The sequence below is a fragment of the Limulus polyphemus genome, unplaced genomic scaffold (assembly GCF_000517525.1).
Source record: "Limulus polyphemus unplaced genomic scaffold, Limulus_polyphemus-2.1.2 Scaffold339, whole genome shotgun sequence".
NCBI classification, from domain to species: Eukaryota; Metazoa; Arthropoda; class Merostomata; order Xiphosura; family Limulidae; genus Limulus; species Limulus polyphemus.
The window spans coordinates 123,713-136,013 of record NW_013665949.1 but is presented as its reverse complement, the minus strand read 5'-3'; the positions used below and the strand labels follow the sequence as shown (position 1 = coordinate 136,013).

The 12,301-nt window shown below is 32.2% G+C and overlaps 1 protein-coding gene across 1 annotated transcript in view; it reads right to left on the bottom strand.

Annotated features, from left to right (window-relative positions):
- Positions 1-7,411: 7,411 nt before the first annotated feature.
- The window catches only part of LOC106457499 (lipase maturation factor 1-like), a 46,521-nt gene continuing 41,631 nt past the window's right edge, over positions 7,412-12,301 (bottom strand). The window contains exons 10-11 of the mRNA XM_022383469.1: positions 9,778-9,890; positions 7,412-7,773 (exon numbers count right to left, since the gene is read on the bottom strand). Of these exons, the coding sequence (XP_022239177.1) occupies positions 7,611-7,773; positions 9,778-9,890 (276 nt within the window). The 3' untranslated portion in view covers positions 7,412-7,610. The remainder of the gene's footprint in view (positions 7,774-9,777; positions 9,891-12,301) is intronic.

Below are 12,301 nucleotides of genomic sequence, written 5' to 3'. Positions count from 1 at the left end.
AAGACATTTACTGGGTGTTTTGCTAAGTCCCCGCTATCTGATAATAAGACTTATACTGAATGTTTGGTTAAGCTCCCATCTGTCTGATAGTACGACATTTACTGGTTGTTTTGTTAAGTCCCCACTGTCTAATAATGTGACATTTGTTGGGTGTTCGGTTAAGTTCCCATTGACATGTAAAACGTTTGCTGGTTGTTTTGTTAAGTCCACGCTGTCTAATAGTACGATATTTATTGGATGTTTGGTTAAGTCCACGCTGTCTAATAGTACGATATTTATTGGGTACTATCAGACAGCGTGGACTTAACCAAACATGACATTTACTGGATGTTTGGTTAAGTCCACGCTGTCTGATAGTACGACATTTACTGGATGTTTGGTTAAGTCCATAAAGGCAACTTGGCTTGTATTTGTTGTTATAAAAAACAGTCAAATGTTTAATTCGAAACGTTTACAACTGAAGGAAAAGCTTTTAACAAAAACAGTGGGTTCGTCATATATTTTTTGACACAGGAAAGTGATTCGGATAAGACGATCTCGTACTGTTTGGATTATTTCACTCTGAAGCTTATTTACATACAAATATTATCAAACAAAATATTTTGATGTATGTTTTGCCAAGTTGCTATACAGAAAGGAAAAGTTAATTATTTAACACGTTGGCTGCCATGTGCCCCGGCCACAACCGACTCCTAATTATGGACCGCGTGACACACCGGTGGGTCACAGACAATTATGTTTCAAAGCCAGATTTATCTTGTGGCATTTGAGTTTGGAACACTGTGACTGCTCCTCGACACCTTTTGAATGATTAGTTTTATTTATACGTAATTTATTATGTGGCAACCAACGTATTAAAGATAGCATCAGCTCAAGACAGAATTTTGTAGATCTTCAGATGCATTCGACGTCAACTAGGTACAAGCTTCAGCCAGTTATGCCATCAAGTTTAGCGGCTTTAAATCAGGAATGTTATTTGGGAAGGAGGCTATAGAAGCGACTGCTCCACTCAAGCTCGGAAGGGACCCAGTTATAAAATGGCAGTTTCTAGGAGACATTTCTAGTTAGGCCGGATTAACACATTTTCGCAAATTACGTCACAGTGTAGGGCCCCAGTTGAATAGTGGTTCCATTCGAGGTCAGGTGTCTTTATCCTCTCGCCCCAAGCCTTTTATAAAATGTCGCTACTGCTTGGAATTATTCAGAAATATGCCAAGAATAAACCAATAAAATTTTTAACACTTAAATAATTTCCGCAAGATAACAATCTACCAGTGTCTGTAATAAATCTTGATGAGAAACAAGGATTTAGGTTTCGGCATTGCTTTAAGAGATAAAAAGATGATGATAACTTTCGTAACTGATTGATAATAATTATGTTGTTAAAAACTTCCCACAGATGTCAGTAAAACCTCTATGTATGGTACGTCACGTACAAGCTAATCAGGATGGCATAATAATATTATAGTGGCGCAAAGGCGAATAAAAAGAAAAAAATAAGATTGATAGATTTAAACAAACATACAGATGGATGAACAAAAAGATAAATAAATAGATTATTTTTAATTGCATATTATAACTTTATCTTATACATTTTTGCTGTTCTCATTAGTTGAATTATAAATGCATAAGGGTAACATGTTTTATAATTTGGAGCTATAAGTCGATGATAGAAAATATTTAGTGTTTGGGGAAACAAATACGTGTATTTTTTGTCTACTAATATTTTTATCATATACTTTTAACTACAAACTATAGTTCGAATATCAGACGTTTCTAAGACTTGACCAGTTTGTATACTAGATTTTATTATGAAACACCTTTGAATCGTTAAACAAACATAATGGCTGATAAAATATAAACTTAAACATTTCTACGTATGTTTTGAAATAAAGTTAAAATTATTGCGTTATAATATTATAATATTAGCTAAGCCACCCAGTGCCATAGCGGTATGTCTGCGGACTTACAACGCTAAAAACCAGGTTTCAATACCTGTGGTGAGAAGAGCACAGATAACCCATTTTGTAGCTTTGTGCTTAAACTACAAACAAAACCGACAAAACTTCATTTGTTAGAGCGCTATCTATTGTCAAGCAAAAATAGTAAATATAATTTTTTTTTTTAATACCCACCAAAAGAGGGACAGCTAAATTGCGCTATAAATTATATCGTCACTTTTATTTGCTGTTTAACAATTTAGATATTTTAAATGAGACTTTTAATCAACAAATATTGATAATAAAATAATCACAACATTTTGAGTTCGCCATAAAACAGGTCATCATTTGACTACAAGTTGACTAAATTTTACCTTCTCACTTTTTGTATTTTAGGTTATAGCTACAAGGAAGTTGCATTTATATGAAAAATTTATCTGCATAACTGTACAATATATTTTTTTATTCAAATGTAAGGACTGCCAGCGTTGAAATTGATATTTTAAAAGTTGCGGTAATACATTTTTCTTTTATCTTTGTGTTCAGTGTTATATATTACTTTTTAACAGTACATAAAATTTTATATTAGCTGCAAGAAGTATCAACATAATTAAAATTTATTTAATAATGCCTTGAGAAGAATACTTTTTGGTTTGCAAACGTATTATTTTTAGTTAAAAACACAGATCGCTTATTTCTAGAATACAGAAATTAAATATGCAGAACTCTGCAAACATTATTTAAGCAAACAGGGCCGAAGTTAGGAAAAAAAGGGCCCAGGGCAAGGTTTTATTTTGGGGTTTCTTTTGGTACTTTTATACTTCTCGTATGGTATGCTACTACCAATACGATTTACTTTGCCCAACTTTCATAGGTTCTTTTTTTTTGTCAGAGATCTAAGAGGGGGGGGGGAGTAAAACTAAGAACGAACATACAATATTATTAATAAAATATTAGACTAAAAACAATGGCATTCATAGATTTAAAAAATTTAACCTATTTATTTTTTAGAAAATTGATCCTTTAATATTTTTAGTATATCTATTTATATATTTTTATTTTCATCTAATCTTATTTTTTAACTTCCGGGCACAGGGCAGCTGCCTTACCTTTAATTCGGTCCTGTAAGTAAATAAATGAAAATCATTTAATTTCCAGATATTATTGTGGTCAAGTTCTCAGCTAACTCATTTGACAAAAATTAATACTTATAAAAAATCATAGGCATCCAGATAAAATAATAACAAAATACAATGACTTTATCAGATTTGAAGACGAGCCTCGTTTGTGAAGGTAGAGCGTGGTGCTGTATTCTTCAAATAGTTAAAAAATGTCTTACGAGTAACATAGCTTAGTTTTAAAGAAAACACTTAATGTTTTCAATCCTCTCGTTGAACAAAGTTCGTAACTTAGACTATTGCCACTGACGGCGTTTTAGAATTTACCAACACTCCAGTACCAAAGCGTATTTCATATACTATCGACAGTTTTTTGTTAAACGAAGAGCTACACAGTGGACTCTTTATGTGTGCCCACCGTAAATGTCGAAACCTGATTTTTAGCGTTATAAGCTCCCAGATTCATCGGGAGGTATTATCGACGGAATCGCCTCCCAGTGGCTCAGTGGTATGTCTGTGGACTTATAACAGTAAAAACCGGGTTTCGATACCCGTGTTGGGCAAGCACAGATAACCCATTGTGTAGCTTTGTGCTTAATTACAAACAACACAAAAAACAGACAGAATCAGAAATTAAAATCTGTTATTTTATGAGGAATGTGTAACTTTATTTTACTAATGCAAATATTTTAGCTAACAAGATTTGGTGTAACTGACAGTAAAACAATTAATCTCTGTAATTTCATTCATGATATTCGCTAAAAATATTATTTGTATTAAAAATCATTTGGGTTGAACATAATTATACATGTTTGACTAAATTGCAAGTATTCATGCTCCAATGAAGCGAAAATGTATGGTCATGTAAGATTCCAATTTATAAATTTTAACTTACGTTGCTATCGTTTACAAGCAAATCCATTTTATTTTTACAGTTATAGTTACTACTACTTCCGCAAGGGGAAAAAGTAAGTTTTAGAACTTTTATTTTACATAAAAATACCATATATCTCAGTTTTTCTACAATTTTTGCGAGATGAGAAATGTGATAAAGTGTTTGTTTTGTATGACTATTGAGTTCGCATGCTTAATCTCCTTGCAGTTCCTTACTATTTAAACACATGGCCCTGAATTATTGGATTTTCAACTTTTTTCTAATACAAAGAATACGCGAGTTAACTTCTGACCAAAGTAAGCAACAGGATTACTATCTAACCAGTAATAAGTACTGCCAATCTAATAAATCGTTCTTTCTTAAAATAATTGCTAGTTTATTCATGAATAGCTCAGAAACTTAATGAACATATCTCGACATTTTCTCAAATGACAGACAAATACGCAGTAAAATAAAACAATGCTAACAGACATTTATAATTCCTCTTGAGATCGTTCCTTTGAAATAAATCGGTCTGCATATGTAAATTATACGCCGTTTAAGGTTGGCGTTACTATACAACGAACTAGTTATAAAACAAACATAATTTAACTGACACGTAAAACCATTTATTAATGTTCACAACAGTAGCGTTCATCAAATGACTCGTACAAAAGAGGTGTTGCGTTTTTCGACTTCTTAAAAAATTATTTCTGAGGAGAAAAAAAACGCCTTGAAGTAAGTTTCCCACACTCTTATTTACAAGTTAATTAGTTCTTGAGAAGACAGTAGGACGTTTCTTATACATTTTTCAGAATTCACGGCTAATTTATTCGTAAGAAATGGGTGGCCATTGTTAAGAGTAATTACATACCACTTTCTGTTAAATCTACACTGTCAATGCAATGTCGTATCTTGGACATCTATTAGCGTTCAGTGCTTGGAAATCATTCAAATAATTCTCATTTTTTAACAGTTAACAAGCTGATAAAGCTCAACTACTAAAATAAAATAAAAACAGTGGCCAATTTAAGAGTTTAGCGTCGTAAAGAATCGTATTAACAATGGCAGATGTTTATGTTGACTTTATATATTTGTATTTGAGAAAAAAGTACATCTTTGTAGAATATTTTATGTTAAACATAAAATTATCTAAATGATATTTTTTATTTGAGAACTTAACAATGAACTAAGGAAATATAACCATGCAGTTTTCAACATCTTGTAACCCAACTCTAACAATTTTATTGACACTTCAATAGATCTCTGCGTATGTACCATTAATGTCTCTCAGCAAGTTTTATCGATATTCGATTTCAATCCACATTCGCTACAATACGTTCACAATTATGTTGACGATGTCGTCCGTTATCCTGGTCTTTAGCTCCGTGATGTTTGCTATGGTGTGCGATACACGATATCATTAACATATCCCTATACTTCTTTGCTGTACTTACGTCTGTAATTACTCTGCACCACAGTCACTGACTTGGTCTTTGCAAGCCAAACGACGCATTGAGCCTTTTCTTGCACGGTTGCCATTTTACGGGATAACACTACCCAATGGAGTGAAGAAAAAAAACAATATAAAACAGTTTGAGTTGAACTACAAGATGTTGAAAACTGCATAGTTGTATTTCTTTAGTTATTTAATTATAGAATAGGAAACATAATTTTGGACCACTGTATATGAAACCAAGGCAACGAAATACGCTTTCGGACTAATCATTCAATACAACTTGGGTTTTCATTGCATTGAGAATACTTATATCGGTTTTTCATTCAGGTAATATATTATAGATGCAGACAAGTTAAATGCTCTAACCCACTAATATTACAAATAAATAAAGGCATTATCAGGTGGCAATAAATAGAATTTTCTATCGTCATGTCGGGTTGAATACGGTCTCCTGAACTGTAGCCCTAATTCAGAGAGGGAATTTCTTAGCGAGATTTTCCCCAATATTTAGATTAAGTTCTGTGCATGTCTGCAGCTGTTCGATTTGATACCATTAGTTTTTCTTTATCTTATTCCATGCTTGATTTGCAGTTTTACTTTTTTTTTAAATCTATTTTGTCGAGTTTCCATCACATAGTTATTTGATGTTCACTTCGTGTTTACATTATGGTTGACCACACGCGCTTTGAACAGTGGACGGATTTTTTTTCGTTATTTCTGCATAGGATCAGTTTTTAAATTTGTTTCAGAATCTTACCTTCACGAAAAATTTATACATAACACGTTCGAGATTTCTCTTTAATTTAAATATTTAAAAACGAAACTTTCTCTGAATGTTGTTATTGTGCATTATCTTTGGCCAGTAGAAAACAATTTGGATGAATCCCGTTTTCACTGATACTAGGTGACTAGATTGTAAGTTATGATACTTGTTCCTGTCAGTTTCTTTATGATGCAAACAGATCAAGGAAAGTTAATCTGTTGTCTTTCTCGTCAAACAATAGAACATTGTGTACTTGAGATTGATCGCACCAGTGATAGAAATGACGTACCTGTTCTAAAAACAAATCTTACTTACTGTAAAAGTTGTAACTTGTAATAAAACACACTACTGATTTTTCAGTTGGGTACTTAACAAAATTCGAGATTTCTTGACAACTTTATAAGTGCAAAATCCTCAAATCCAGTCCACAGATGAGGCTGATTTTTCCTCTCCTCACTTTTGAACCAAACAGAGCTAAAGGCCAACAGTTATATTTACTGTGTTACGTTATAAATAAGGTTTCTTGTCAGATGATCTTTGTTTTATAGAAAAACTTCCTTCAGCTTTTTTAAAACCTGTATGCAACCTGATATGGTATTTTTTGTTAAACGATGATGCCACCTAGACAAATGCAAATATTCACTAGTTATGCTATTATTTTTAATAGTTTGAAATTTGTACAAAAAATTTAAATGTTAAATTTGAACTACATAGCAAAGTGGTTTTAACTACTTACAACCAATTAAGCAAAATTATATATTTTTAAATTTTATACTTGTGTGTGTGTTTTCTAGTAGGAAATTGAGATCAGGTTATTTGAGGGGATTCAAACCCTTGATTGTAGCAGTGTAAATTCAAAGACTTACCATTGTCCCACTGGGGGATTTTATATATATAGTTTTTGAGTTTTTCAGTTTGGAAGTAATTTTGATTATTTTAAACTTCAGACAAATAATAATGTTTCTTTTGTACTATATCTTGTATACAGAACAAATTTCAATACTCAGGTCTAAAAACTTTATCTGGCATGTACCCTTAGGGTCTGCCAAGCAGTGACATAGGGGTCTAAACCCCCTCCACCCATATCTTCCCTGGGAGTTGAATGGGTGCATCAGCTAGTATTAGTTTATTCATAAAAGTTTAGTAGTTTGTGCTATCTGTATAATTTGTTTGTCCATCTCAATTCACAACCCACCATTTAAAAGTATATATGGATACATAATAATTCATCTTCATGAAAAAGAATGAATTTGAAAATCAGCCTTCATAATTTCTTTATGGAATTTGGTTCAGCAATTTTTATCACTTTAAAGAATACAAAAAAAGAATGTAACTAGTCTTTAATTTCCTTGGAATTTTCAGGTACTTTTTGTCATGCCTGTAAACAAATGTTTTCAAGGTTTTATCCACTTTCAGTGAATCAGAAACATCAGTAATTTATGATAAAAATTCAGGTTCATATTTTCCATCCAAATCTTTTCATAACAGAACTCAAAGTCTTAAGTGAAACGGGAGGTAGGTAGTTTCCAATGTATCGTCTTTTCCACCAGTGCCCACGCTGACTGTCCCGACTGCCTAACTTAGTGTAGCTGTATCTGTAGTGTTCTGCTCTCACAAATCTGAAATGTGGAAAAATTGTAGACAAAAACTAATAATAATTTATAACAAAATTTAACTTGTATATAATGCATTCATATTACTTTGTACTCTTCAAAAAACTATCACAATTTTAACCCTAGAATACCAGCATTAAATTTTCAATCATTAACACCAAGTGGTATGGGGTTATAGTGATCCCATGCTGGTGTTCTAGGGTTAAGTTCATACTGTCTGTGTTTCATCACAAGCTTGTTATATATATGGGCTCTTTGTACATCATCCCCTATATCAACTTACTAATAAAAGTTTAATAGTTTCAACTGTCTGTGGTTTATCAGAAATAAGATTATTTCTATTTTAAGAGTCTGGACCTATTGTACATCATATCCTATCTTAAAGCATTATTTGACAAAAATGTGTGTGTGTGTGTGTCCATTTATAACTGACAAACTGTTAGACCAATTGGCACCAAATCTAGCGTGTACCATTAAGGTCCTGTCAAGCAGTAATATATAGGGGGTCTGACCCTCCCCCCCCCCCTCCTCCTCCACCAATATCTTCCCTGGGAGTTGAATGGGTACATCAGCTTATTTATTGTGCTATGTGTATAAAATCAATAATTTCAAAAGTTTTATTTCAACAAGCTAGCTTGGCTATATCTTCTCAGTATCCCATTTTTACAGTTGACTCATAAAACATATTTTAACAGTCTAGACTGTATATCTCACCAGCAGTTACTTACTATCACATTTGAATAATCAGAAATCTACATACCTCCCACCCAATCTCAATTTTCTTCAAAAAGTCTAACTTCACAGAACATTATATTATCTTTAAAATTTTTATAATTAAATCACTTAAAATTGACTCTTCCATAAAAAAATGGCAATAAATGAATTCCTGGCCTTCTAAACTAATTGTCCCTAATAAGCTAAGAGTTGAAGGTTGAGACTAGTGTCATTTGAAACATAACAACTTTGCTAGCTAAAGCATTGTTGTTAAGCAGAGATGCAAGTTTGAATACTACCAATTTCAATTTTCACTTCTTTGGAAAACATGGTAATTGTGACTCGATTTCTTCCAATTACAAGTTTTAAAAAATACTTAACAAAAACACTAAAACTGCTCCCCTAATTAACATCCAAGTTAACTACATGCCACAATATCTAGAGCTAAATTTTGCCATTCATACATGAAATGGTGACTCCATCTACTGAATACAAATTGTATTAAATTTGATCATTAGTTTTTGCACATAAAAAAAAAGTTCTTAAGAGTCAGAATGTATATTTTATACAATCACATAAAAATTGCGCTTTTCGTTATCTAAGGTTTAACAGTGTTGTTTAAAATAACAGAAATACTGGCTTGCATTTTTAAGCAATTTTAAATTACTGTTCTGTGGTCTTTTTATCTAGTCTCCATTCCTTTGTAGCCCTGAATCTGAACCAGGAACTTGCAATGGACTTAATTGAATGTGTACTAAACCCAGGTTTCTCTTCAATGTTTCAGTGGCTGTCGAGTCTTGTATTTAACTATTTGCTTCCTAATCTCTTTGAGGTAGTCCAAAATTTTAATTCTTATGCACAGGCTAATTTTACTGCATAACTTTGTTGCAAAGGAGTTCTTCTTGAGATATCATCACTATAACAGAGAAATTTCTCAGGAAAATTAGCTTCAATGCATTCTCAAAGTAAAACTAGTAGAAGGAAACTGAAGTTAAATAAAATAAACAATGTCTTAAAGCTTTGCTACTCAAGTGAAACCAAATGGATCAATGGTGCATGCTTAAAGACACTAAAAAACATTAGGTCTAAAAGGCAACATATAACTTTATTGCCTGCTGTACTGATTTGTTTGTGAAATTTCTTAGATAAAAGGAATTTCAACACTAAGATACCAATAACAGATTTTCAAAAACACACCAACAGTCTGTTTCTACTCTGAGACGACTTTAAAGGAAATCTTTTTCTTCTAGTTATAGATTTAAAAGTATAATAACTGATGAAAAAACTGTACTATACCTTGGTGGCATTTTCCTTTGAAATGGATTATAAGCCAAAAGTGACATTATTTCTTCATCATTGACAAGCAATTTAGCTGCTAGATGCACAAGCCAGGGATTGTACTGATAATTCTAATAAAGTGATCAAAAAGTAAAATAGTATATCATTAATACATGTATGTAAGGCATATTATAATAATGTTTCTTACAAAAATAAGGCAACTTCAAAAATAAAATTGTTGTGTTGAGGTACTTTTTACATAAGGTGGCAGTTTCATATGGAGAATTCACTACTTATACAGAAAATATTAAAACTGAGGCCTGTTCCAAAGGTGATGGCAAATAAGATAAATAGAGCAGTGTACATAGTGTAATGACAGACATCCAAAATTCATCTGTTGTATGCTGTTACTACAATTTTTTCTTTCGAAACTGGGATTATGATTATATCTCATTGAATAATTGAATTATAGTATTTACAATAAATTATAACAATTGAATTCATTGTTCTCAACTGATTCTACTATTCTTTACATTTTAAAACCCTCAGTTTTCAGGTGGTTCATATACCATGGATTATAACAACACACTTTTAAACAGTATTTTTTCTGAAATGTAAGAGAAATAAATTTAAATGAAAAAGGGTTATGAACTACTTTTGAATAAAGCAAATACTGATGTGAAAAATCTACGTAGAATTGAATATTAAATTAGCTTAAACAAGGACTGCACCAAGAAATTCTCAATTAAGTAGCTGTGTAATTTGACTAATTTTTTTAAGTGGCAAATTGTATACCTAGCACAGATCCAGTGAAAGTCTACAGGTGAAATCAAACTCAGTCCATAATAGGCTTTTTTTTAAGCTCTTGTAATTCACTTTAAATGTCTTACCTTAAAAGTTTTGCAGGTTATTTTATGGAGACTGCAATCCTCCATCTTTTTTCTCTTAAAAATACCGAAAACATGCATAAATTTGCTAGAAATGAGCAAAACCTCTGCAAGAAGTTTCAGTAGTGTTCATTCTACAAAAAATTGTTTTTAGACAGGGTAAGTAGATCAGAAGTGAAGAAGTGTAGCAGTTGAGTCAAGAAACTTGGCAGAAATGGCAAAGCAATTGCATCACTTGTTCAAAGCAGCCCATTTCACAGTAGTAGTCAAGATTTTTACTGTCTGAATTAGTTATATTTGCTGCATAAGTAACAATCTTGAATTTTGCTTCTATGGAAAACTATGTTCTACAACAAGAGGTAAGAAATATCCTGAAAAATATTTTAATTACGAAATACTTTAATTTAGGCTTAAGCACTTATCCTAACCTTAGTATAAACCAGAAGTTGAATGGTGTGAATCAGAAAAAAGTGGGAACTGAAACAGCAGCAGTATTCTTATTTGCTGCATTGTCACTGGATAATGTATTGGTGTATATTTTGGTTATTATGGGAAACTAGCCAAAATGCTGAAAATTGTATTTATGATCTTTGACTTGTATAATTTTGTTGTTGTGCGAGTTTTGTTCAAACTCAACTATTTACAGTAGCTACTGCAGTAACATTAGAGATTATCCTATAAAATATTTTTATTTTTCAATAGATGGGTAAGTTTAATATGAATTTGATTTGCCTTTGGACTGCTAAGTTAGCATGCCAAGTTTGGTCTGGATTGGTCAACTCACTTAGTAGGAGATGCGTCCACAAAAAGACAAAACATTTTCCTTGATATTGGATACTTACTGCACCAGTATGGCTTAATATGTATAGCGCATATGTGAAGAAAGCCTGTATCCCAATTTTTATACTCAGTCCTGCCTCGCTTTGCACAGCAAAGCTGGATAATACAGATAATGATTTATAACTTACATAATACCTAAGACAGATTAATGAAGTTTTAAACTTAAGCCTAATTCAAGAGAGTATTTGCATTTTGTATATACATCATAAAGGAATTAAAGCTATCTGCTACCATCCCTAATTCTAAATCTACTGGACTGAGAAAAGGCAGCCAGTCAACACCACCCTACCACCTGTGCCAAGGGATTGACTATCTCTCTTATAATGCACCAAAGCTTAAACTGAGGGGAATATTTTGTGACATTGCACTAAGTCAAACACAGCTAACCAGCTCTAAAATCTGGAGCCCTACTGCAAGGCAAAGCCACATCCTAATTCATAAAGGACATGGCTGAAAATACTGAGAAATAATACTGGGCCAATGATTATTTGTTTGAGGTTTTAACTTGAAATAATCATTAAAAAAATACAAGTGTTACAAAACCAGCTGAAAATTTTCTAGCAAAGGGGTTAATCAATAGTCCCTCTCTCAATTTTGAAATTCTCCATTTCAGCTATTCTTTCTGAACCACAAGCAACGTTCAACACTTGTGTCTAGTTGTTAACCTACACTGCTGTTACCATTAATGCTCTAGACATCTAAAAATGGACTATGAATAATAAATAACAAAGTGAGCTAGTAATGAATAAAATACATACCTGATTGAATAAAATAACATGGATATATATATATATATATATATATATATATATATA